This window comes from Oncorhynchus nerka, linkage group LG14 (assembly GCF_034236695.1).
Source record: "Oncorhynchus nerka isolate Pitt River linkage group LG14, Oner_Uvic_2.0, whole genome shotgun sequence".
Lineage (NCBI taxonomy): Eukaryota > Metazoa > Chordata > Actinopteri > Salmoniformes > Salmonidae > Oncorhynchus > Oncorhynchus nerka.
In genome coordinates, this window is record NC_088409.1 from 70,769,333 (window position 1) to 70,797,270 (window position 27,938).

At 43.5% G+C, this 27,938-nt stretch overlaps 1 protein-coding gene across 1 annotated transcript in view; it reads right to left on the reverse strand.

The window, feature by feature from the left end:
* Positions 1-4,709: 4,709 nt before the first annotated feature.
* Positions 4,710-27,938, reverse strand: part of LOC115141811 (nectin-3-like protein) — a 70,452-nt gene continuing 47,223 nt past the window's right edge. The window contains exons 3-7 of the mRNA XM_029681032.2: positions 23,004-23,188; positions 22,581-22,695; positions 17,329-17,446; positions 16,968-17,119; positions 4,710-7,836 (exon numbers count right to left, since the gene is read on the reverse strand). Of these exons, the coding sequence (XP_029536892.1) occupies positions 7,175-7,836; positions 16,968-17,119; positions 17,329-17,446; positions 22,581-22,695; positions 23,004-23,188 (1,232 nt within the window). The 3' untranslated portion in view covers positions 4,710-7,174. The remainder of the gene's footprint in view (positions 7,837-16,967; positions 17,120-17,328; positions 17,447-22,580; positions 22,696-23,003; positions 23,189-27,938) is intronic.

The following is a 27,938-nucleotide window of genomic DNA, read 5'->3' on the forward strand; positions in this document are numbered from 1 at the left end:
TAACAATGATGAATTAGGCCAGGGTTATCCCGGTCAGGTAACGTGACAGTAATAGAGCGGGTGTGTTTGGAACGGCCGGGGCCACTGTGGCCAGTCAAGTGATGAACGCAGAGTTAGGCTGTATCGCAAATGGCTCCTTATTCCGTATGTAGTGGGGCCTGGTCAAAAATAGTGTACTATATAGGGAATAGGGTGCAATTTGGGATAGACTCCAAGACTGAAAGAGGGGAGATTTCAGTCTGACATACTAGATCTGGTTTCTCTCTTTATCTGGGCTGGAGGGGAGTGAGTGTCACTCTGGCTTAGTTGAATAACAGACAATGATACTCTTCATGCCACCTCCAGAAGCAGGTTAACACAGAGGATTAGATACTAACACTTAGAGGAAGAAGAGGCCAAATTGAAGATCTGAGCTGGCATACGACAGAACGATTATGTAACAAAGGGGCCTTTTTGTGAACATCATGCAGTTTGATGCAATACTTTTTTTTTTGCATTTATCATGGTAAATAAAAGTGGGATATGAATACATTACACCATATTCTATTAAATTCATTCCAAAGTGCAGAGGAAACACCCGCTCTGAAACTTCATGGAATAAGGCTTTATTTTTTCACCAAATCAAGGTCAATAAAAGAATGGGACTCATCTCGCAGCAATCACTCAAGACCTCATTGGTGACTAATGGGCTTGGGGACAGGTTCAGAAACCAAACCCAACCACCTATCCCAGTACAGGTGTGATCCATTTGTCCATCAGAGAGTGGGTCTATTCTGTAGGCCAGTGATAGAGAGGGTGCTGAATGAGACAGGAGAGGGGTGATGTGTCAGCAACTGATCAACAAAGGTGTGGGCAGTGAAGGCTGCCGAGCGTGACAGAGATAGATGGGTTAGGGTCTGAGAGAGGGGAACACCTTTGTCCTTTCAAAGTGGATGCAAATGGAACCTTATTCCCTATATAGTGCACTACTTTTGATCCGGGCCCCTCGGGCGCTCCACTCTTTGCTTCTGTCCAATAGGGCAATGGTTAAAAGTAGTGCACTATATAGGGAATAGGATGCCATTTGAGACACACCGTTCAGCCTCTTCCAATGCAATCAGATTACACTAAATGGGCCAAGAAATAAAACTATTAGTAGAAAAACAAACAACCTGTTCTTATTATACCCATAAAGCTCTTGTTTGTTCCTGATATGTGATTTGAGGTTAAAGATATTGCTGACTATCACTGCAACAGAGATGAGAATATAAACCTATGGGTCAACACAGTTCAGTATGATTCAGATAAGATATTCTTATTACAAACAGATAACTAATTAATTGGCAACCAAATAATTAGTCACAAACTTTTGAGCACTAATATCTGTGTAAATCTACTAGCCCCGGCCCGCTAGATTTTCTGAACGCTGTGTCCCCTGCTCGCCTAGCGTATTAGTGACTACCGAACGGCACCCTGACTCACCTATTGCTGCTCTTTTGACCCTATGATCACTCGGCTACACAGTTGATGTTCCCTGGACTGTTCCAATAACACGGTACCTCATTTTGTTTACCTGTCGGCCCCAGCCTCGAACTCAGGTCCTGTATGTACCTAACTAACCCGCTCTGCCCATTCATCGCCATTTACCCGTTGTCTTAGCTCTTCTGAACAACACCTGTGTTTGCTTTATGCCTTGCTCTAATGTCAATATGCCTTGTCTACTGCTGTCTTGGCTAGTTCTTATTATTTTATTTCACTGTAGAGCCCTCAGTCCCACTCAAAATGCCTTAGATAGCTATTTTTTCCCACCACACACACATGCGGAGACCTCACCTGGCTTAATAACTGGTGCCTCCAGAGACCTTTCTCATCGTCACTCAACGCCTAGGTTTACCTCCACTGTACTCACATCCTACCGTACCATTGTCTGTACATTATGCCCTGAATCTATTCTACCACGCCCAGAAGTCTGCTCATTTTATTCTTTCCCCAATGCACAAGACGACCAGTTCTTATAGCCTTTAGCCGTACCCTTATCCTATTCCTTCTCTGTTCCTCTGGTGATGTAGAGGTTAGCCCAGGCCCTGTAGCCCCCAGTTCCACTCCTATTCCCCAGGCACGATCTTTTGTTGACTTCTGTAACCATAAATGCCTTGGATTCATGCATGTTTGTCACGACTCCTACCGAAGGTGGCTCCCCTTCCTGTTCGGGTGGTCGTTGTCATTAGCCTACTAGCTGCCACTGATCCTTTTTTTCCCCCTTGTCTGTTTATTCGTTACACCTGTGTTTAGTTAGGTTAATTGGTTGGGCTTTATTATCCAGCCGGCCCGCCTGCTGGGTGTGCGGGATTGTTTTCTGTGTACTTTTGTGCACACCTGTAAGTCATGGTCTTGCGTGGACGTGTGTTGTTCTGGACTGTTTAGTTCCCCTGTGTTTTGGGGCATTTGTTTGAGTGGCGTCATTTTCAACAGTGTGGTGAATAAAAAAGTATCGCTACTCTGAATTCTCTGTTTCCTGCGCCAGACTTCTTCCTCCACTCCACCCCGGGCATTACAATGTTAACATCAGAAGCCTCCTCCTTAATTTTGTTTTATTCACTGCTTTAGCACACTCCGCCAACCCTGATGTTCTAGCCATGTCTGAATCCTGGCTTAGGAAGGCCACCAAAAATTCTGAAATTTCCATCCCCAACTACAACATTTTCAGCCAAGAACTGTCAAAGGGGGTGGAGTTGAAATCTACTGCAGAGATAGTCTGCAGAGTTCTGTCATGCTATCCAGGTCCGTGCCCAAACAGTTCGAGCTTCTACTTTTAAAAATGCACCTTTCCAGAAATAAGTCTCTCACTGTTGCCACCTGTTATAGACCCCCCCACAGCCTCCAGCTGTGCCCTGGACACCATATGTGAATTAATTGCCCCACATTTATCTTCAGTTTGTACTGTTAGGTGACCTAAACTGGGATATGCTTAACACCCTGACCGTCCTACAATCTAAGCTAGATGCCCTCAATCTCACACAAATTATCAAGGAACCTACCAGGAACAACCCTAAATCCGTAAACACGGGTACCCTCATAGATACAATCCTGACCAACCTGCCCTCTAAATACACCTCTGCTGTCTTCAACCAGGATCTCAGCGATCACTGCCTGCATCCGTAAAATCACCACCCCTCATCACTGTCAAACGCTCCCTAAAACACTTCAGCGAGCAGGCCTTTCTAATACCTGACCCAGGTATTTTTTTATTTTACCTTTATTTAACTAGTTAAGAACAAACTCTTATTTTCAATGATGGCCTAGGAACAGTGGGTTAACTGCCTGTTCAGGGGCAGAATGACAGATTTGTACCTTGTCAGCACAGGGGTTTGAACTTGCAACCCTCTGGTTACTAGTCCAACACTCTAACCACTAGGCTACCCTGTATCCTGGAAGGATATTGACCCCATTCCGTCAGTAGAGGATGCCTGGTTATTCTTTAAAAGTGCTTTCTTCACCATCTTAAATAAGCATGTCCCATTAAAAAACAATTGAACTAAGAACAGATATAGCCCTTGGTTCTCTCCAGACTTGACTGCCCTTGACCAGCACAAAAACATCCTGTGGCATACTGCATTAGCATCGAATAGCCCCTGCAATATGCAACTTTTGAGCTAAGTTAGGAACCAATACACAGGCAGTTAGGAAAGCAAAGGCTAGTTTTTCCAAACAGAAATTTGCATCCTGTACCACAAACTCAAGAAGGTTCTGGGACACTGTAAAGTCCATGGAGAATAAGAGCACCTCCTCCCAGTTGCCCACTGCACTCAGGCTAAGAAACACTGTCACCACCGATAAATCTAGGATAATCGAGAACTTCAATAAGCATTTTTCTACGGCTGGCCATGCTTTCCACCTGGTTACCCCTACCCCGGTCAACAGCCCTTCACCCCCCACAGCAACTTGCCCAAGACTCCCCATTTCTCCTTAACCCAAATCCAGATATCTGATGTTCTGAAAGAGCTGTAAAATCTGGACCCCCTACAAATCAGCTGGGCTAGACAATCTGGACCCTCTTTCTAAAATCTCAGCTCACTGGTCACCATAGCAGCACCCACCCGTAGCACGCGCTCCAGCAGGTATATTTCACTGGTCATCCCCAAAGCCAACTCCTCCTTTGGCCGCCTTTCCTTTCAGTTCTCTGCTGCCAATGACTGGAACGAATTGCAAAAATCACTGAAGCTCGAGTCTTATATTTCCCTCACTAACTTTAAGCATCAGCTATCAGAGCAGCTGACCGATCTTTGCACCTGTACACACATCTGCAAATTGCCCACCCAACTACCTCATCCCTATATTGTCATTTCTTTTTTCTCTCCTTTATACCCCAGTATCGCTACTTGCACATTCATCTTCTGCACATCTATCACTCCAGTGTTTAATTGCTAAATTGTAATTATTTCGCCACTATGGCCTATTTATTGCCTTACCTCCCTAATCTTACTACATTTGCACACACTGTATATAGATTTTTCCATTGTGTTATCGACTGTGCGTTTGTTTATCCCATTTATCCCGTTTGTTAACTCTGTGTTGTTTGTGTCGCACTGCTTTGCTTTATCTTGGCCAGGTCGCAGTTGTAAATAAGAACTTGTTCTCAACTGGCCTACCTGGTTAAATGAAGGTGAAATAACATTTAAAAAATAATATAAAATAATCTAATGCACTGTGACAATTTCAGACCAAAAAAATACAAAACATTTGTTTTTTTAATAAAGAATAAAAAAAAGCCAGCATATTTTCAAAACAATAACATTGACTATGATTCTGGCCTGCTTAGTACTACCCATGTAATTTTCCAGTGAAATACAATTATCAGGTACATTGTAACTTAAGTTGCTACAAGAGTCTGTGTGTATAAGGCTAAACAATTCACCTTAAGTCAACTGTGCTGGTTTAAAAACAAGCAACAAAATCATAAATATTAAAAATTAAAAAAGTACATAAAAAGGCATAAGGCACCAACCTTTCTCTCCAGGGGCCTTCAGGACTTAAATCAACACATGAATCATCACACATAAAAACCATGAACATATATACATAAGCAGAAGAATAAACCATAAAGGATTCAAATTAAATGAAGGCAGTATAGGCACAACAATAACTTAATATATTTCCATTCCAAAGAAGGTCAAGTTGAAAACAAAAGCTTTGCCAAATTAAACATTCAATCACTTTCTTCCACTCTCAATGAAATTACATGTCAAAGGTCAGCCTGTATTTGGACAAATGTTCAAAACAGGGAGTAAAACCAAGCTAACCTCACATTGTGTGTACAGACAAACAGTCAAAGACATGAGAATCTATCCCTGCATTGTATCTAACCTACGTGCCCACAACCCCTGGGTGGATGTCTGAGCAGTAGCTAAGCTAAGAAAAGCCTTGAATCCTTGACTCAAACAGATAAAAACACATGAGTGTGCTTGCATACACAGATGCTCTACACGTCACTGAGGTCAAACATTCGCCAAGTCCATCCAGAGAAGAGAAGTTAATTAAAAAGCTAAAACTTTGAGGTGAAGGCTGGGCTTTGAACATGACAGGGTTGGAGTGGCCTAGGAAGCAGGCAGCATGTGGAGTGTGTGTGTGATACACAAGTGTTTTATGAGCCACCAAAGGGTTGGGAGCAACAAAAAAAAGAAGGATCAAATTAAAAAGAGTGTGCCCTCAATTTGCAAAACCCCAGAAGAAGAAACAAAGAAACCTCAGGCTAAAGCCAAGCCCCATCTTGAAATGCCACAGGGAGATCTCCCCCTCTACAACCCCCTCCTCCAACAGTCAGTGTATACATGCTCCCCTCCACCCGACCAATTGACTGAAGAGATCTTTCCTTTAACGGCGAGGCTTTGGAGAGGTCACTTTGATCCTTTAGTTTCTCAGGTAGAACGAAGCTACCGGCTGAGCAGTAACAGGAAATGGAAGGTCAATACCAGCTAATGGAGATAGAATCACTGGTGATGTCAACCCTTTAGTAGCTACAACCTCATGTCATGGACTCATTCCCAAATGGAATCCTAATTCCCTATATAGTACACTACTTTTGACCAAGGCCCATACGGCTCTGTTCAAAAGTAGTGCACTATGTATGGAATAGGATGCCATTTGGGACAAAACCATGTCATGGTGCCTGGTTGTGTACTGGAAAAACCCATCACATATCACACTGACACACACTGAGTTTTGCCTGGTCCGACAAATTCTGGTTCCTATCGCGTCATTCTGATGACAGTCAGGACTATATGGGTGCACCTAATAAACTGGCCACTGAATGTATATGGAATAGGGTGCCATATGGGACACAATCTAGAATGTGCCACCAATGCTAAAGAACAATACACTGTCCTAAGTAGATACAAACCTTGAGATATATTCCTCCGATGTGCTTAAAAGTGTCTTATCACGTCCCATAGTCCTGACAGTATCACTGTGCATCCTGCTCACAACATGTGGATATATTCTATTGTCGTCTAGAACCATAAACTTGGCAAATTGCTCCCTTTTTGTCACGTTGTTGAATCCTTTTCCCTTTCACATCTGTATAACAGTTTGAAAACTAAAATATAATCTGATTTAGGTGCTCTCAACAGCAACAAGCAATCAGAATGTAACCTTTATGAAAAAGTCATAAAGTCATATGATTACAGGCAATTGTTTTGGAAATGTCATTGAATATGAGGGGTTTGAATTGATGCAACATATGGGCACATAGTTTAGAATTTTCAAAAGGGATAGAAATATTTCACTAATGAGGGCTGAAATGCCAGACTCATGACGTAAGACAGGTGTTTAAATACATAAAAGCAGAACGACAAAGTGAACCACTCACATCTGTTGAAACAACATAGTACAGAGAAACCCTTGCCAAATGAACCCTAGTTCTAAAGTTAAGCGGATAATGACAGCAGATTACTGCCATTCCCAGCCTGCGATCATCTGTTGAGATGCTACGACATTATAACACACTCCATATGGAAGTCATATGGAAGTCCTTGGGGTCAGAGCACACAAATGAGCCGGGAATGTTCATTCTTGTGTAGAAGAGTCTGTTTATTGAATTGACAAATTCTCTATAATATATCTATTTCAACTCCTGTTAAATTATTGTCTCACCGAGTCATTTTGAGCCAAAAGGTATTTTCCAGCTCCCCTGTAGCGCTCAGACATACCACTCTCTGCGTGAGATCACAGACCCATCCATGTGGGACACATACTCGCTGTCTGTGCCGTTGTCATAGCAGTCCTCCGGCAGGTAGGGGGAGCCGTTGGTCACAGTGGGAGTGTGAACGAGCGGCCCTTTGGGGTGGTGGATGTTGTTGTGGTTTTCAACAGGGTAGTTGCCCTCCCGGAGGCCCCTGTGGCCGTCGCCCCAGTCCTCCTTGTCCTTGATGTCATTGGGATAAATTATGTCCCCTCCCAGTCCTGGCTTGGGTTTCAGCTCCTGGCTGTCCTTGCAGGTAGAGTTGTGCCTGTCCCCGTAGACCTCCTGCAGCTCGTGGGGCTGGAGCACGTCCAGCTGGGACTCCTTCTGCATGTCGGAGGGGCCCAGGTACTGTTTGGTGTAGTAGTCCCCCCTGAAGGTCCTCCGCTGGCGCATGAAGCAAGCTCCGCCCAGGATCAGCAGCAACCCCAGGAGCAGGACCCCGCCCACAGCCCCGCCCACTATGGTACCCAGGCTGCTGTCTGACAGGGAGGCCAGGGTGGGGGATGTGAAGTGGCCGCTCGCTCCTCGCCGCTTGTTGGGGGCCATGCTGGTGTCACTGGTGTCCAGGAAGAGGGGAGTAGAGGTGGTAGGGACTGGTGCCGTGGTGGGGGGAGGATCTGAAGGATGGATAGAGGATGGGGGAGAAAGAGAGGGGGTGGGGGGGGGGGCAGAGATGAGGTTTAATGGAGGGAGGGAATGGCATGACAGAATATATTTTTTTAATATCAGTTAATAATCTGTAGGAATCAATGTCTTTAGTATGAATCTGATTGGTGACACAGTATAATAATTGAATACAGAACAAATAGAATACACTAATGTTTATATACCTGTTAGAAAATGACAGTTTACAAAAAAGCTTAATTGAAATTCTAAGACGTTGTTTTGAAAGAGCATATTAATTAAATAAGTAAAGTGTCTGGACAAACAGCAAAGGCTCTGGGCTCTGTAAAAGAGTGAGTGGCTCTGGGGTCTGTAAAGGAGTGAGTGGCTCTGGCCTCTGTTAAAGAGTGAGTGGCTCTGGGCTCTGTAAAGGAGTGAGTGGCCCTGGGCTCTGTAAAGGAGTGAGTGGCCCTGGGCTCTGTAAAGGAGTGAGTGACTATTGGGCTCTGTAAAGGAGTGAATGACTCTGGGCTCTGTAAAGGAGTGAGTGACTCTGGCCTCTGTAAAGGAGTGAGTGACTCTGGCCTCTGTAAAGGAGTGAGTGACTCTGGCCTCTGTAAAGGAGTGAGTGACTCTGGCCTCTGTAAAGGAGTGAGTGACTCTGGCCTCTGTAAAGGAGTGAGTGACTCTGGCCTCTGTAAAGGAGTGAGTGACTCTGGCCTCTGTAAAGGAGTGAGTGACTCTGGCCTCTGTAAAGGAGTGAGTGACTCTGGCCTCTGTAAAGGAGTGAGTGACTCTGGCCTCTGTAAAGGAGTGAGTGACTCTGGCCTCTGTAAAGGAGTGAGTGACTCTGGCCTCTGTAAAGGAGTGAGTGACTCTGGCCTCTGTAAAGGAGTGAGTGACTCTGGCCTCTGTAAAGGAGTGAGTGACTCTGGCCTCTGTAAAGGAGTGAGTGACTCTGGCCTCTGTAAAGGAGTGAGTGACTCTGGCCTCTGTAAAGGAGTGAGTGACTCTGGCCTCTGTAAAGGAGTGAGTGACTCTGGCCTCTGTAAAGGAGTGAGTGACTCTGGCCTCTGTAAAGGAGTGAGTGACTCTGGCCTCTGTAAAGGAGTGAGTGACTCTGGCCTCTGTAAAGTGACTCTGGCCTCTGTAAAGGAGTGAGTGACTCTGGCCTCTGTAAAGGAGTGAGTGACTCTGGCCTCTGTAAAGGAGTGAGTGACTCTGGTGGAAAGTAAAGAGAATATGTGGATTTAAGAGGGGAAGACGACTGTGTGTGTGTGTGTAAGTGCGCACGCGTGCATGCGTGTGATTTGTTCTTCCCCTCTCTCTGGGAAGTCATCTGAGAAGATTAAGCAGTGTGTGATCGATGCGAGGTTCCTGCCTCTGGTTTGTCCTTCAGTGGCTAGTTACTGTGATGACACCCAGAGCCAGAGAAGACAGCGAATAGAGACACAGAGACAGACAAAGAGAGACAGAGAGCCAGAGAGAGGATTACTGTGTCTGAATATTGACCTCCCTTCAGGACAAAAAGCAGCCTGTATCTAGAGACACATGAAGAGCCTGACTACAAAAACACACTGAAAGCTGCACTAGGACCGCATTGTATCTCCAATTAACACTGGAATCTAAGCTGCACTAGGACCTCATTGTATTTCCAATTAACACTGGAATCTAAGCTGCACTAGGACTGCTTTGTATCTCCCCTTAATACTGGAGTCTAAGCTGCACTAGGACAGCTTTGTATCTCTCCTTAACACTGGAGTCTTAGCTACGACTGATCAAATACAATCAGGATGGCAGCAAGCATAGCCTTCAGCTAATTACATCATGGCTGCAATTTACCTGACTGAGTGAGAATCTAACTAACCTGCAATTATAAAGCAGTGACTAAGGGACCAGTGATAATCTAAAGGGGGGATAAGGGGGAGGGGAGAGGCAGCTCAAGGTCAGTGAGCTAATATATAACGCCTCCTCCTTAGCCTTAAGACAACCACCCCCAACCTCCACGGCTGGACCTCCTCATATCAAATCAAATCAGATTTTTCACATGCTTTGTAAACAACAGTGAAATGCTTACTTACGGGTCCTTCCCAACAATTGAGAGAGGAAAAATGGATAATAGAAAAATAATAATATGAGGAATAAATACACAATGAGTAACGATAACTTGGCTATGTACCCAGGGTACCATTATCGAGTCGATGTATACGAGGTCATAGGAAATGATGCCGAAAATATTATGTACAAAAAAGTTTACGTAAAAAAACACACAAAATAGCAGAATTGGTGAGGAGCCCGTAAGACAGCAGCTATCCACTGCAGTGCCATCTCATCCTGGTAGCTAGAGAGGGACATGGTGTATGATGGGGAGCACTGAGCACAATATAGGCTCCAATAGGCACAATATACAGTGCATTCGGAGAGTATTCAGACTCCTTGACTTTTTCCACATTTTGTTACGTTAAAGCCTTCTAAAATGTATTAAATTTTTTAAAAAACTCATAAATCTACACACAATACCTCATAAGGACAAAGCGAAAACAGGTTTAGACATTTTTGCTAAATTATTACAAATAAAAACTGAAATGCCTTATTTACTTAAGTATTCAGACACCTTGCTATGAGACTCAAAAATTGAGCTCAGGTGCATCCTGTTTCCATTGATCATCCTTGAGATGTTTCTTCAACTTGATTGGAATCCTCCTGTGGTAAATTCAATTGATTGGACATGATTTGGAAAGGCACACACCTGTCTTTACAAGGTCCCACAGTTGACAGTGCATGTCAGAGCAAAAACCAAGCCATGAGGTCGAAGGAATTGTCCATAGAGCGTCGAGACACAGATCTGGGGAAGGGTACAGAAAAATGTCTGCAGCATAGAAGGTCCCCAATAACACAGTAGCCTCCATTCTTATATGGAAGAAGTTTGGAACCACCAAGACTCTTCCTAGAGCTGGCCGCCCAGCCAAACTGAACAATAGGGGGAGAAGGGCCTTGGTCAGAGAGGTAACCAAGAACCCGATAGTCACTATGACAGAGCTCCAGAGTTCCTCTGTGGAGATGAGGAAACCTTCCAGAAGGACAACCATCTCTGTAGCACTTCCATACGGAAGCCACTCCTCAGTAAAAGGCACATGACAGACCGCTTGGAGTTTGCCAAAAGGCACCTTAAAGACTCTCAGACCATGAGAAACAAGATTCTCTGGTCTGATGAAACCAAGATTGAACTCCTTGGCCTGAATGCCAAGCATCACATCTGGAGAAAACCTGGCACCATCCCTACGGTGAAGCATGGTGGTGGCAGCATTATGCTGTGGGGATGTTTTTCAGCGGCAGGGACTGGAAGACTAGTCAGGATCTAGGGAAAGATGAATGGAGCAATGTTCAGAGAAATCATTGATGAAAACCTGTTCTAGAGCGCTCAGGATCTCAGACTGGGCCGAAGGTTCACCTTCCAACAGGACAATGACCCTAAGCACACAGCCAAGACAACGCAGGAGTGGCTTTGGGACAAGTCTCTGAATGTCCTTGAGTGGCCCAGCCAGAGCCCGGACTTGAACCCAATCAAACATCTCTGGAGAGACCTGAAAATAGCTGTGCATCGACGCTCCCCATCCAACCTCACAGAGATTGAGTGGATCTGCAGATGAGAAGGGGAGAAACTCCCCAAACACAGTTTTGCCAAGCTTGTAGCGTCATACCCACGAAGAATCGAGGCTGTAATCTCTGCCAAAGGTGCTTCAACAAAGTACTGAGTAAAGGGTCTACTTATGTAAATTTGTTATTTAAGTTTATTTTTAATACATTAGTAAAAATGTCTAAAAACTAGTTTTACCTTTGTCATTATGGGGTATTGTGTGTATATTGATGAGGAAAAAAACAAGTTAATACATTTTAGAATAAGGCTGTAACATAACAAAATGTGGAAAAAGTCAAATGGTGTGAATACTTTCGAATGCACTGTACACCTTCCATGGTCAAAGGTAGTGCACTGTATAGGGAATAGGGTGCCATTTGGGACACAGTCAATGAGATGCTGCTGGTGGGGAGAAACACTTGCAGCGCCATGCAAGGCACTGTGAAAACATCACAGTGTATCCGAGACAGCCACGAAGGAGAAGGGCAGGGGATGATACAACATGCTCTGCCTGTATGCCTGCTACTGTGGCTTAGGCCTAGATGCATCTATGTCCACAGGGGCTTAGAGTGAGAGAAGCGGCATATGCCGGACTCCTCCATGTTGTTGGCTTGGAGAGGCTAGATAATTGCTCAGTGCAAGTCCTTCCTGGACAGCGTGTCAAGCAAGCTTTAGATCACGTTCCAAATGGCACCCTATAACCTTTATCGTGCACTACTTTTGACCAAGGTCCATAGGGCTTTGGTCAAAAGTAGTGCACTATATAGCGAATATGGTATAATCTGGGGAGCACTCTTAGTTTTTGAGTGAACAGGGCTCCAGTCCGAACCAGGCCAACTCACAGATGGACCGTGGTGTAATCATAACAACATACAGGAAATCAAGTCCTTTTGTTCACCTGACCTAGAATTCCTTACAATCAAATGCCGCCCATGTTATCTCCCTAGAGAATTCTCATTGGTTATTGTCACAGCTGTGTATATCCCCCCTCAAGCAGATGCCACGACTGCCCTAAAGGAACTTCACTGGACTCTATGTAAGCTGGAAACCATATATAATGAGGTTGCATTTATTGTAGCTGGGGATTTTAACAAAGCAAACTTTTTAAATTCTAAATTCTATCAGCATATTGACTGTAGCACTCGCGCGGACAATACACTGGCTACTCTAAATTCCGCGATGCATACATGGCCCTCCCCCGCCCTCCCTTCGGCAAATCCGACCACAACTCCATTTTGCTCCTACTGTCCTATAGGCAGAAACTCAAACAGGATGTGCCCGTGACTAGAACCATTCAATGCTGGTCTGACCAATCGGAATCCACGCTAAAGATTGTTTTGATCATGCAGACTGGGAAATATTCCTCAGAGAATAACAACGATTTATACGCTGACTCAGCGAGTAAGTCTATGAGGAAGTGCATTGGAGATGTTGTACCCACGGTGACTATTAAAACCTACCCTAACCAGAAACCGTGGATAGATCACGGCATTCACGCAAAACTGAAAGCACAAACCACCGCATTTAACCATGGAAAGAGGACTGGGAATATGGCTGAATATAAACAGTGTAGTTATTCCCTCCGCAAGGCAATCAAACAAGCGAAAGGTCGGTAAAGGGACAAAGTGGAGTCACAATTCAACAGCTCAGACACGAGACATATGTGGCAGGGTCTTCAGGCAATCACGGAATACAAAAAGAAAACCAGCCAATTCACGGACACCAACGTCTTGCTTCCAGACAAACTAAACACATTTTTTTCCCGCTTTGAGTATAATACAGTGCCACCGACACGGCCCAAGGACCGTGGCCGACGTGAGACATTTAAACGTGTAGACCCTCGCAAGGCTGCTGGCCCAGACAGCATCCCTAGCCGCGTCCTCAGAGCATGCGCAGACCAGCTGGCAGGTGTGTTTACGGACATATTCAATCGCTCCTTCCCCCAGTCTGCTTCAAGATGGCCACCATTGTTCCTGTACCCAAGAAGACAAAGATAACTGAACTAAATTACTATTGCCCCATAGCACTCACTTCTGTCATTATGAAATGCTTTAAGAGACTAGTCAAGGATCATATCACCTCTACCTTACCTGCCACCCTAGACCCATTTCAGTTTGCATAACGCCCCAACAGGTCCACAGACGATGCAATTGTCATCACAATGCCCTATCCCATCAGGACAAGAGGAATAATTACATAAGAACGCTGTTCATTGACTACAGCTCAGCATTCAACCCCATAGTACCCTCTAAGCTCGCGGCCCTGGGTCTCAACCCCGCCCTGTGCAATTGAGTCCTGGACTTTCTATCGGGCCGCCCCCAGGTGGTGACGGTAGGAAACAACATCTCCACTTCGCTGATCCTCAACACTGGGGCCCCACAAGGGTGCGTGCTCAGCCCCCTCCTGTACTCTCTGTTCACCTATGACTGCGTGGCCATGCACGACTCCAACTCAAATCCTAAAGTTTGCAGACGACACCACAGTAGTGGGCTTGAATACCAACAGCGACGAGACAGCCTACAGGGAGACAGCCACTCGGAGTGTGGTGTTAGAAAACAATCTCTCACTCAACGATAAACAAAAATAAGTTGATCGTGGACTTCAGGAAACAGCAGAGGAAGCAACCCCCTATCTACATCAACGGGACAGTAGTGGAGAAGGTGGAAAGTTTTAAGTTCCTCGACGTACACATCATGGACAAACTGAAATGGTACACCCACACAGACAGTTTGGTGAAGGCGCAACAGCGCCTCTTCAAGCACCTAAATCTGTCAAACTTTTACAGATGCACAATTAACAGCATACAGTCGTGGCCAAAAGTTTGAGAATGACACAAATATAAAATTTCACAAAGTCTGCTGCGTCAGTTTGTATGATGGCAATTTGCATATACTCCAGAATGTTATGAAGAGTGATCAGATGAATTACAATTAATTGCAAAGTCCCTCTTTGCCATGCAATGAACTGAATCCCTAAAAACATTTCCACTGCATTTCAGCCCTGCCACAAAAGGACCAGCTGACATCATGTCAGTGATTCTCTAGTTAACACAGGTGTGAGTGTTGACGAGGGCTGGAGATCACTCTTGTCATGCTGATTGCGTTTGAATAACTGACTGGAAGCTTCAAAAGGAGGGTGGTGCTTGGAATCATTGTCCTTCCTCTGTCAACCATGGTTACCTGCAAGGAAACACGTGCCGTCATCATTGCTTTGCACATAAAGGGCTTCACAGGCAAGGATATTGCTGACAGTAAGATTGCACCTAAATCAACCATTTATCGGATCATCAAGAACTTCAAGGAGAGCGGTTCAATTGTTGTGAAGAAGGCTTCAGGGTGCCCAAGAAAGTCCAGCAAGTGCCAGGACTGTCTCCTAAAGTTGATTCAGCTGTGGGATCGGGGCATCACCAGTACAGAGCTTGCTCAGCAATAGCAGCAGGCAAGTGTTAGTGCATCTGCACTTACAGTGAGGCGAAGACTTTTGGAGGATGGCCTGGTATCAAGAAGGACAGCAAAGAAGTCACTTCTCTCCAGGAAAAACATTGGGGACAGACTGTTATTTTGCAAAAGGTACAGGGTACAGACTGTTGAGGACTGGAGTAAAGTCATTTTCTCTGATGAATCCCCTTTTCGATTGTTTGGGGCATCTGGAAAAAAGCTTGAGAACTTGTGGTCAATCCTCAAGAGGCGGGTAGACAAACAAAAACCAACAAATTCTGACAAACTCCAAGCATTGATTATGCAAGAATGGGCTGCCATCAGTCAGAATGTGGCCCAGAAGTTAATTGACAGCATGCCAGGGCAGATTGCAGAGGTCTTGAAAAAGAAGGGTCAACACTGCAAATATTGACTCTGCATCAACTTCATGTAATTGTCAATAAAAGCCTTTGACACATATGAAATGTTTGTAATTATACTTCAGTATTCCATAGTATCTGACAAACATATCTAAAGACACTGAAGCAGCAAACTTTGTGGAAATTAATATTTCTGTCATTCTAAAAACTTTTGGCCACAACTGTACTGTCGGGCTGTATCACCGCCTGGTACGGCAACTGCACCACCCTCAACCGCAAGGCTCTTCAGAGGGTGGTGCGGTCTGCACAACGCATCACCGGGTGCAAACTACCTGCCCTCCAGGACACCTACAGCACCCGATGTCACAGGAAGGCCTAAAAGATCATCAAGAACAACAACCACCCGAGCCACTGCCTGTTCACCCTGCTACCATCCAGAAGGCGAGGTCAGTACAGGTGCATCAAAGCTGGGGCCGAGAGACTGAAAAACAGCTTCTATCTCAAGGCCATCAGACTGTTACAGCCATCACTAACACAGAGAGGCTGCTGTCTACATACAGACTCAAATCATTGGCCATTTTAATAATGGATCACTAGTCACTTGAAATAATGCCACTTTAATAATGTTCTCTTACAGTATATACATATGAGATGAGTAATGTAAGAGATGTATCTTATTGCATCTTGCCTATGCCGCTCGGTCATCCATATATTTATATGTACATATTCTTATTCCATCCCTTTAGATTTGTGTGTATTAGGTAGTTGTTGTGGAATTGTTAGATATTACTGCACTGTCGGCACGAGAAGCACAAGCATTTTGCTACACTCACATTAACATCTGTTAACTATGTGTATGTGACCAATACAATTTGATTTGACCGCCTGCTCTCCCGCTCTCCTCTCAGTGAGAAACCAGAGAGATTGTATGCCTTGGATGAATGTGTCTAAGAGTAGCAGTCATTATGTTTGGATATAGATTAGAAGAAGGAGGAAAATGGGGAGCACAGTTCTCATGCTCCATACCTAAAGAATAATAGAGGAGCCAAACGTAAAGAGAGGAGGAGAGGAGAGGGAGACAAGAGGAGGGAGAGGAGGAGGGATGGGGAAGCTGCTGGCTGTGTGTTCTCCAAGCAGTGTTCCCTTGCATCAGAACAGCCCAGTACCGTAGCCAAGTGAGGCCAAATTTATAAAAACTATGTTTCGAGAGCTTTGGGGGGGAAATCCTCTGTCTGTTTCGCGAGTCAGACATTAATTAATGTGTATTAAATTAAAGTAAATATAATTAGTAATCTCTTGATGAGAGAATGGAAACTCCATGCAGCTCTTACAGCAGAGCATGGAGCACACATCCTATTTCATGAGGAGGGAATATACTAGAGTCTGTTACTGTATCTGTATGTCATTCATTGTGTCCAACCCTGACAAATAACCTTGGACAACAAACAAGATAAACAAAAAAGGGCTAAATGTCTGCACACTGTGGTCCCATTGACAAGCAGGCATATTGTTGCATATTAGTGCATACTGTGTTCCCAAAAACAAACAGCGTGAAACACTACCTCTCTTATCACAGATATCTAATGTTGTCATAACCACAACAGTTTGAACCTTTGGTGCTGATAGTGTGTGTTTATGCTGCTCTTTTCTCCTCTGGTGTCATGGTGGGAGAACTCTGTTTGAAGGGTTTAACGAAGGCCATACTCTCTCACCTTGTATCCAGACGTGAACGTCATGACTGCGTGGACCGATGTCGTTGTACACCTCACACCTGTACAGTCCAGAGTCATTTCTCTCCAGAGGACGAGTGAAACTAAAAGTGTTGTTCACTATATCCACACCATCAGGCATCGGCCCATCCAACCTGTAAAGAATATACAAACACAGGGATATAAACATTATCTGGATATTACTAGCCAGCAATGATCACAGTAGTCGTGCGTCCAAAATGGCACCCTATTCCCATTATAGAGCACTACTTTTGACCAATGGGGTGCTATTTGTGATGCGGTTTGTGTATAGCATGTTGTGGGGTGTAGTGGGTGGGTAAGCTGCTAGCTAGAGGACCCTGACCTGGTCCAGGAGAAGTGGTGGGCAGGTGGGTTTGCTTTGGCTCCACAGTCCAGCTTCACATTCTCCTGACCAACAAACCAGTTCTGATCATATCCCACCACCGTCACCTCAGGAGCAACTGGAAAAGAAGAACAATATCTATGAAAATAACTTGATTCTTTATTCTATAATCTTATTATTCTTTATTACAGTTTTTCTCAGTCGCTTTTGTGCATTTCTTAGATCAAAAGTGCAATTCTTGATACTACTTGTACAAATTCCAAATCATCTAGTCACTTGTGCACATCATTAACTTCTTCGAGATAGGGGGCGCTCTTTTTATTTTTGGATAAAAAACGTTCCCGTTTTAAACAAGATATTTTGTCACGAAAAGATGTTCGACTATGCATGTAATTGACAGATTTGGAAAGAAAAAACTCTGACGTTTCCAAAACTGCAAAGATATTATCTGTGAGTGCCCCAGAACTAATGCTACAGGCGAAACCAAGATGACATTTCATACAGGAAATGCCCCAGATTCTGAAGGCGCTGTGTTCCAATGTCTCCTTATATGGCTGTGAATGCGCCAGGAATGAGCCTGCACTTTCTGTCGTTTCCCCAAGGTGTCTGCAGCATTGTTACGTATTTGTAGGCATATCATTGGAAGATTGACCATAAGAGACTACATTTACCAGGTGTCCGCCCGGTGTCCTGCGTCAAAATTATTGCGTAATCTCCAGGTCCATGCGCGTTCCATTTCTTCAGAGGAGAAACCAAACTGCCACGAATGATTTATCATCGATAGATATGTGAAAAACACCTTGAGGATTGATTCTAAACAACGTTTGCCATGTTTCTGTCGATATTATGGAGTTAATTTGGAAAAAAGTTTGCGTTGTAATGACTTAATTTTCGGGTTTTTTCTTACCCAAACGTGATGAACAAAACGGAGCGATTTGTCCTACACAAATAATATTTTTGGAAAAACTGAACATTTGCTATCTAACTGAGAGTCTCCTCATTGAAAACATCTGAAGTTCTTCAAAGGTAAATGATTTTATTTGAATGCTTTTCTTGTTTTTGTGAAAATGTTGCATGCTGAATGCTAGGCTTAATGCTATGCTAGGCTATCAATACTCTTACACAAATGCTTGTTTAGCTATGGTTCAAAAGCATATTTTGAAAATCTGAGATGACAGTGTTGTTAACAAAAGGCTAAGCTTGAGAGCAAATATATTTATTTCATTTCATTTGCGATTTTCATGAATAGTTAACGTTGCGTTATGGTAATGAGCTTGAGGCTATAAATAGGATCCTGGATACGGGATTGCTCGTCGCAACAGGTTAAAGCAATTTCTTATTCCTTTGAACAAATTGCAATTGATAATGTACAAGTGTCCACATTATCAATTGCTCATGTCATGTTGATCAAAATATAGTAGATGGTTCTCTGTTGAATAGTCTTACCCCTCAAAACATCTAGGCATTAGTTCCTTGCATAAGCCATTACATGCAAAATTGTTGAACTATTTGTCATAAACTGTCAAGCATAGTTTTACACATTTCTATTAGACCTTTTGTACAAAAACGTTAATTGATGAATCGTGCAGGTGAAATTGACCCTCACTCATGAAGGAATGTAAAGTGTTAGTTCAACCAACAATCAACCAGTTGTCTAAATTGCTCAAAGGTGCATCTCATGAAGAATCAATTGGCAAGCATATATAGACAGACCACAACACAGAGTTGCAATTTTCCAATAATGGATGGACCAAGAAACGAACAGGGTCAACAGCCAAGAGGAGGAAGAAGAGGAGCAAGGATGTGTGGTGGAAAGCAAAACAGAGGAAGAGGCAGAAGAGGACATAGGCGCATATCTGATGACATAAGGGCCACTATTGTAGACCATGTTGTCAATCATGGCCTTACAATGGCTGAGGCGGGTCGAAGGGTACAGCCGAATATTGGGAGATCAACCGTGTCCTCAATAGTTCAAACGTTTCAAAGAGAGAACAGGTATGTCCACCAATGTACAGTGCACTGTTACTGTATATAAGCAGTATACTGTATACTTCCTACAATGCTTCATCTTACAGTAGTCCACTTGTATTTCACAGCATACAGAAATATACTCTATACAGATACATACTGCACCTTACATGCACCCACCTGTATGTTTTGCAGTAAAATGTGTGTTCGCATAGTTTTTGTCTATGTGAAAGTGTGCGATGCATCACTGCATTTTTCCCCACATAGGACTGCAAGATTACCTCAAACCGGTGGCAGAGGACGCCTTTTCACACCTCAACAGGAGGAGGCTATTTGCACCATGGTCCGAGCAAACAATGCCATGAGACTCAGGGAAATACAAAGGACCATTATAGAAGACAACGATGTCTTTGAAAACATCCATACAATTAGCATCTCAACCATCGACAGGGTGCTGCATAGAAACCAGATGAGTATGAAACAGCTGTACCGTGTACCATTCCAAAGGAATGAGGACAGAGTTAAGGAGCTACGGTACCAGTATGTACAGGTAAAACATATATCTATGTAACTACTTTACAGCAACATTTTATAGTGATACATAGTACAGTAAGCATAAACTGCACACATTTCCATTGCTGTGGAAGGAACATGCAATATATGTAAATTTTATGTCACTCTTCCTTATCAAAACAAATTGAAACTGTGTGTTCTGGGATATAGCGTATAATGGAGTTGGGATCAAGTTAACCCTCTCACAACTTTGTATACGTGGATGAGGCTGGCTTCAACCTGACCAAATGCAGAAGGCGGGGTCGGAATATCATCGGTCACAGAGCTACTGTGGATTTGCCAGGCCAACGGGGAGGAAATATCACCATGTGTGCTGCTATTTCGGAGCATGGTGTCCTAACCCATATCCCCCTTATAGGGCCATACAACACCCAGCATCTACTCAACCTTTTAGAGACTCTCTTCCCTGATGATGAGAGGGGTCTGTTTAGAGAGGATTTGCCAAAGTATGTGGTCATTTGTGATAATGTGAGTTTCCATTGATCAAACATCATAAGGCAATGGTTTGTGACCCACCCGAGGATGCTCATAGAATTCCTCCCACCTTATTCACCATTCCTTAACCCAATTGAGGAGTTCTTTTCAGCATGGAGGTGGAAGGTGTACGATCGTCAGCCACACACACAGATGACCCTGCTGGCTGCAATGTATGCAGCATGTAGACGCCTGCAGAGGATGGATAAGGCATTCCAAAAGATTATTTCCACGTTGCATTGGAAGGGAAAATATCTGGTGTGATGTGGATGAGAATATGTGGGCCGACAGACAGGAATGTCTGGATGTGTAGAGACAGCACAACAGTGCTGCGGGCAAAGTTGTGCCTTAGGGGTGGTTTCCTGTGTTTCTTTCTAAAAAAAAATTCTCCTTTGTGCCCCGTGGGTTGTCCAGTCTCTTTCAATCAATAACCCACTTACAGTAATATGTAAATAGTACTGTTGAAATTGATATATGCCATAGAAGTGCAGCCTTGTGCATTTTCAATACAGTAGCTGTCATCCAAACTGTAGCCTAAGTTTACATCAGGTAATACTGTCAAAGTACACAGTTCCATTGACAACATGCCTAAACATTTTGGGGACCTTGTTTGTGAACAATGACTCAGTGACTTATCATTCTGATGACACTGACATGATCATTGGCATGAATATTTACTTTTGAGAGATGTACTAAGGATTTTTAGTGACTGACTAGCTTTAGAAACATATCTATTGTATATTGCAGTTTGTACAAATTGTTCTGAGAAATGCACTTATTATTTTGCACATGTTAGTGATGATGTGAAAAATGCACCAAAGCAACTGAGAAAAACTGTATTATTATTATTATTAGTTACTTACTGTAGCTACTTTGTAATAAAGTAGACTAGGGTACATACCATATAGGCCTATTGTACAAGATACACTATGATCAGGATCCTTTAATAACACAATATTCTTTCTATACAAAACAGGAGATTCATTTAAAAGAAAATACCCTAGAGTGCATTGTACATTCTACACAATAGCCAATGTGACCTCTAGCAGTACAGTGATGACAAATGAGCTTTCCCCCCAGGAGGAAAAAGCAAGCAATATACAAACAAAACAAGTGATAATCTAAATGAAAAAGCAGAATTGAAGAATTCTACTGCACAGAGGTTTTGTTGGCTGTGTGAAACCTAGAAAACAATCAACGAGAGAGAGAGAGAGAGAGAGAGAGAGAGAGAGAGAAAAAGAGAAAGACAGACAGACAGACAGACAGACAGACAGACAGACAGACAGCCTACTTCAGACAGGTCAGAGCGTGGAGATATAGGGGTAATAATCCACTCTCTCCAGCAGCTCACAACCAGCCACTACCAGAGCTATTACAGATGTAATAACTGTAAACAATGACTTGGTATCCAATTTCCCCTTTTTGATTTCTCTGGAGAGTGAGCAGGCAAAACGTATTACAGTACACGGTCGGGCAGGGAACAAGACGTGATCAGTGTGTCATGTTGACCTTTGCACTCTGTTCATGGTGAAATTGTGCTTCTTTGGCACTTAAAATCCCCTGCCTCTGCATTTGACACGATTTATTGAGCTACAAACCTTTCTCTTCCTAACCTCGGCTTTCTGCATCTCCACCCTTCTGCCCCCACCTCCTCCTACCTCTCTTCCACCTGCTGCTGCTGAGGCTTGATCAATATTTCATACAACGCCTTCATTAGCTTGCACTCACATAGTCCAAAATAGATACTACCCACTATTCACCAGTTCAGCTTGCCAAGGAAGCATGCATCAATGATTATAAAATGAAGATGACTCCTTAATGGCCCTTTTATGAGCAAAAGAGGGAAGACAGGGAGTCAGTCTGTTCTCTGTGCAAACTGTACTGTAAATCAGGCTAGCAGTATGATAGGTTATAGATCAGATACAGACAGCATCACTTCACTGATACATGTGGCAGTTGTCTAAATGTTTATGTAGTCAGAGAGAATATGCTGAAACAACATGAGCAGCAGCTGTCGCTGACAGACAACTGAGGCAAGACAGATCATCAACACAAAGCCCACCTATCAGCACAACAACCACTCTCAAACAAAACACAAAGATAGCTAGCTATCCCTCTCCTTGTAATGGTGGCACCCATCTCTATATACAAACCATGAAAAAGCTGATCTAGTTGTTCTATTTAAATGACCCTACTGCTCTGCTGTCCTGTACGACCTGGTCCCCCACAACACTCACACTGCACATCGAGCACGTAGGGTATCCTGAACTCAGTCTGCAGGGCCGGGTGGCGCACCACACAGGTGAGGGTGTGGCCCTGGGAGTGTCTCCGTGGCTCCAACACATAGTGCACCTGGGTGGTGGAGGCGACATTTAGTTAGACGTGTAAATATTTAAACATGTTTAAAGAGTGTCAGTGTGAGCTCTGCATGCCTGCTTCATGATCTCTCGCTTTCTCATCTCTCTCTCTCTCTCTATTGTGTCCCAAATGGAACCCTATTCCCTATATATTTAGCTTTTGCCTAGAGCCCAAGGGCAAAACTGGCCAAAACTGGTCTTTGTCAAAAGTAGTGCACTATATTGGAAATAGGCTGACATTTGGAACACAATCTGTCGGTACTGTGGTGTGTTGTCAAAGCAGGAGCTCTGTTCTGTTTGTACCTGGGTGGAATAGGTGCCGTTGGGCTCGTCCTGCGTCTGGACCTCAGAGCGGCCAAACAGCTCAGTCTCCCAGGACACCTCGGCTGCAGGCCGGCCGCGCTCCGCTATGCAGGTGGCTGCCACCGACTCATTACCACCATCCACCAGGGCCATTGAGCCGGCAGAGACGTAAACCTTGGGCTCCACTAAGGGAAAGAGAGAGATGAGAACACTAGAATGTTCCCAATGTTGCAATTCATTTCGCAGCATTGGCGATATACATACAGACAACAACAAAAAATTGAGCGAGAGAGGCAGAGGAGAGACAGTGAGACACAAGGAGAGAAAGAAAACAAGCGAGAGAGAGAAAAGGGCATGCAGAGAGATAACAAAACAGAATGGAGAATAGATTACAAAATGAGTATTGATATTTTGTATATGAAGATAAATAAATAATGTGCAACATAAAACAGGGACGGAGATGTGGACAGACAGGAGGAAGTGGCCACGGTACACACACGCTGCTGCCAGACACACATTGAATCCCTGCATTTCACAGATATCTATTAAAAAATGATGAGCCAAGCAATCTGATACTATAGCAGCACTTTGGAGGGAACTCAACTATTTTGTATTGTTATTGTGCTGGAGATGTTTGCGAGAGATGTTTGTGAAAGCAATATTATTGTGCAGCATCGACCAAGACATCTCTATTAGAGTGACTTTTGGAGCATCTCCATGAAGCTGTTTGAACTCCATTCCCTTCCTCCTAAACCAAAACAATGGATTTTGTGTTGTAAATGCTGTACTTTGAAACTGCTCCTACTACTCATGGCTTGCTAATATGGTTCATAATGACCTGGAAAACAGTTTAACACAGACCAATGTCAGACATAATACTCAGTGCTGTTGTGTGTCTCTGTTTCATTGTGTGGTGTCCTGTCCTGAGCTGGGGAGGTGGGTTGCTGTTAATGTGTGCTGATATTCAGTGCTTTAGATCCACGTGAAAGGAAAGTGACCGCTGTGATATAGCACTCGACCTGTTCCACAAAGCACAACTTGAACTGTTCTAGTGCACCGACAGACATACTAAATATTAGACACCTCTCACAATCACTAACTGTCAACGCTGACAGCCAGTAGGGGTTTCACTAGGGATTAATATTTCCTACTAGACTTCAATACCGGGAAAAATGTATATTTATCCCGAGAGTCCCGGGAAATACAGCAAAAATCGGAAGTGCCCATTTAAAGTGTTTAAAACCAAGATATGGTCACTATGACAAAGTTCTCTCCAAATAAGAGCAAATTAAACTGATGATATTTAGTAATGATAGTTACTCTATCTTTGATCGCCAATTACGTTGTGAATTGCGAAACAGGCCGTTCATAAATGATGAGCGTTATCATGTTCCTCAATAGCCTAGGCTCTTGAGAAGACTACATTTTCCTCATGCCTCTCTGAATTGACTTCATGTCTGTGACAGAGATACCCATGTAGTGAATTGTGTATAGGCCTATCAAATTTGTGACTGTCTGAAGAGTCACAATAACTGCTCAAAGAGACACGTTCTTGGATAGTCTATACTGTAGGTGTTTCCTGTATTTTTGTTGCGTGTGCAGTCCGGCAGTGTCAATTATGTGTGCATTTTGAATTTATGGCGACTTTGTGTGAAGTAAATACGCTAGGACTAAAGGCTTGCATGCAACAATCTGTTTGGATAATGTGTAATAAATATTTTGCTAAATTGATGCTACGCATGTTGTGTATTTGTGGAATTGCAATAGTGCAGGAAGGTGAGGGAAAGAGGCTGGAAAGCGCTATTCCACTTCACAAATTGGCTCTAGTGGTTAAATGTATGATTCAGGGAGCAGCCAGGCTGCCTTTCTTTTCCATCATTACTCATCTGAATCTATTGCCTGGCTACCCAGACACCTTGCTTCAGCCAAACGCTATGCCACACCCTCTGACGTTAGTTTCTTCTCTGCAATGAATCTGGATCTGAGACCTCCCAAACCCTTCACTGAATGTGAACACATTTGGGGGAGTTTGACTGGTCCAGAAACCAATGGGTTGGGCTAGAGCCAGAACACACGTGGATAAAGCGGTGGTTTTAAAAATTGACATTGGCTTTGATACTCAGATTGGTTAGAGACGACTTTGTTTTGTTCAAAGCCCCGGACGTGCTAATTTGGAGAGGCTGACTTGTAACCTGTAAGAAAGACCCGATCATGCGAGTGAGAGGTGCTTCGGCATGCAGGGGGGATTATAATTATTTTCTTCATATCATGTTTCTTTAGACCTGTCAAAAATAAATAATGGATTGATTGTGATGCTGTAGTCTATATTATATGGATTTATTATACTTTTTAAAATGTAAATGTTTCAAAGGTCTACATCGGTGGCTTGTAGGCTATGAGTGGAAGACAAGAGATCCTAAATGTGTTTATGTTAATTAACGGGTCAATTACCATGAGACCAACAGTTATTTGCTTGACAATTACAGGCTGACAAAATTTCATGACCGCCACAGCCCTTGTTGCTACCCTACGGTCACGCACTACTCAAAGCAGATGTATAACGTTTATTATTGAAAAAACATAAAAATACCAAATATAAAATTCCCGGTCTACCGTCCATTTTTTTTCTTCTAAATACGTGATATAATATTTTGGACATATTGCCCAGCCCTATGAGCACAACTGACAAAGCGAGCCAACCAGGTGTCACGCCCTGGTCGTAATATATTGTGTTTGTCTTCATTTATTCGGTCAGGCCAGGGTGTGACATGGGTTTAGTGTGGTGTGTTTTGTCTTGGAGTTTTGTGGGGTGTTGGGTGTGTGGCTTAGTGGGGTTATCTAGCAAAGTCTATGGCTGTCTGGAGTGGTTCTCAATCAGAGGCAGGTGTGTATCGTTGTCTCTGATTGGGAACCATATTTAGGCAGCCATATTCTTTGAGTGTTTTGTGGGTGATTGTTCCGGTCTTTGTGTTTGCACCAGATAGGGCTGTTTCGGTTTTCACATTTCATTATTTTGTAGTTTCTTCATGTATAGTTTTTTCCTTCATTAACTAGTTGCTCCTACCCTCTACTTTTTTGAACATTTTGTTAAAAATCGCGCAACATTTCAGCGCCCTGCTACTCATGCCAGGAATATAGTACGTTCATATGGTTAGAATGTGTGTATAGGAAACCCTCGGACGTTTTTAAAACTGGTTAAATCACGACTGTGGCTATTACATAACGTGCGTTACATCGGAAAGCGCAGGAAAACCTGATCACAGAAAATGGAAATAAATATCCTTGCGCCACTTCCAGCAATTGTTAACAGTGAGCCGAATTAGATAAGACCGAGCATTCAACTCCCACAGCATCCCCATGTAGTCGAGTATCTTGTGAATTTAATCCTCTTTGATTCTTGGTTGAACCGAAAGAGGGGCACGACGTACATCCGGTCTCCGCCCAGATCATTCCGGAAGAGCTCTCTCCTGAAATTTTTTCCAAGACGACAGCTAATGATATGTACATCGCCTACGGATGATTTTTATCGCTTATTAACGTTTACTAATACCTAAAGTAGCATTACAAACGTATTTCGAAGTGTTTTGTGAAAGTTTATCGTCTACTTTTTGAATTTTAAAAAATGACGTTACGTTGTGAAATCGCTGTTTTTTTCGTTTATCACACAGTCTACATATAACGATATCTTGGCTTTATATGGCCCGATTTAATCGAAATAAAGACCCAATAGTGTTTATGGGACATCTAGGAGTGCCAACAAAGAAGATGGTGAAAGGTAATGACTGTTTTCTATTTTATTGTGCGGTTTGTGTAACGCCGAAATGCTAATTATTTTGTTTACGTCCCCTGCTGTTCTTTTCTGTTGTAGTGTATTGGTGCATGCTATCAGATAATAGCTTCTCATGCTGTCGCCGAAAAGCATTTTAAAAATCTGACTTGTTGCCTGGATTCACAACGAGTGTAGCTTTAATTTGATACCCTGCATGTGTATTTTAATGAACTTTTGAGTTTTAACTAATACTATTAGCATTTAGCGTAGCGCATTTGCATTTCCAGAGCTCTAGTTGGGACGCAAGCGTCCCAGGTAGAGGTAAGAGGTTAAAATATCATGAATCATCATCACGCTGCATTTTGGTCCGATCCTTGTTCCACCTCTTCGTCAGAGGAGGAGATAGAAGAGAACCGTTACACCAGGACTACAGTTGAACTGTATGGCCAGTAGTCAAACCATGCATTAAATCCACAGTTTTGACAGATCAATCAATCAGTACACTTTAAAATAATTACAATGATCACCAATCACTGCATTTATGGGGCTCATTGGATGATCAAGTAAATCCTAGAGAATGGATATTTTGACTATCTAATGCAACAACTTCTAACAATAAAACAATACAATTTGACCCTGAACAAGTCTTGCAATGGCACTGCACTTCTGCAAGGTTATGTTCTCTTTAGCTTTTATGACTCAGCTGAAAAGAGAAGATGTTATTGCTCAACATCAAATGCATCTCGGAGGACCTGAGCCCTACCTAGGACCATGCCTCAGGACTACCTGGCCTGATGACTCCTTGCTGTCCCCAGTCCACCTGGTTGTGCTGCTGCTCCAGTTTCAACTGTTCTGCCTGCGGCTATGGAACCCTGACCTGTTCACCGGACGTGCTACCTTGCTGTTTTCGACTCTCTCTCTTTCTACTGCACATGATGTCTCTAACTCTGAATGATCGGCTATGAAAAGCCAACTGACATTTACTCCTGAGGTACTGACCTGTTGCACCCACTGTTATTATTATTATTTGACGCTGCTGGTCTGCTGTCCGGACCTCTGGCAGTCTCTATGGGGGTGCCACAGGGTTCAATTCTTGGACCGACTCTCTTCTCTGTATACATCAATGAGGTCGCTCTTGCTGCTGGTGAGTCTCTGATCCACCTCTA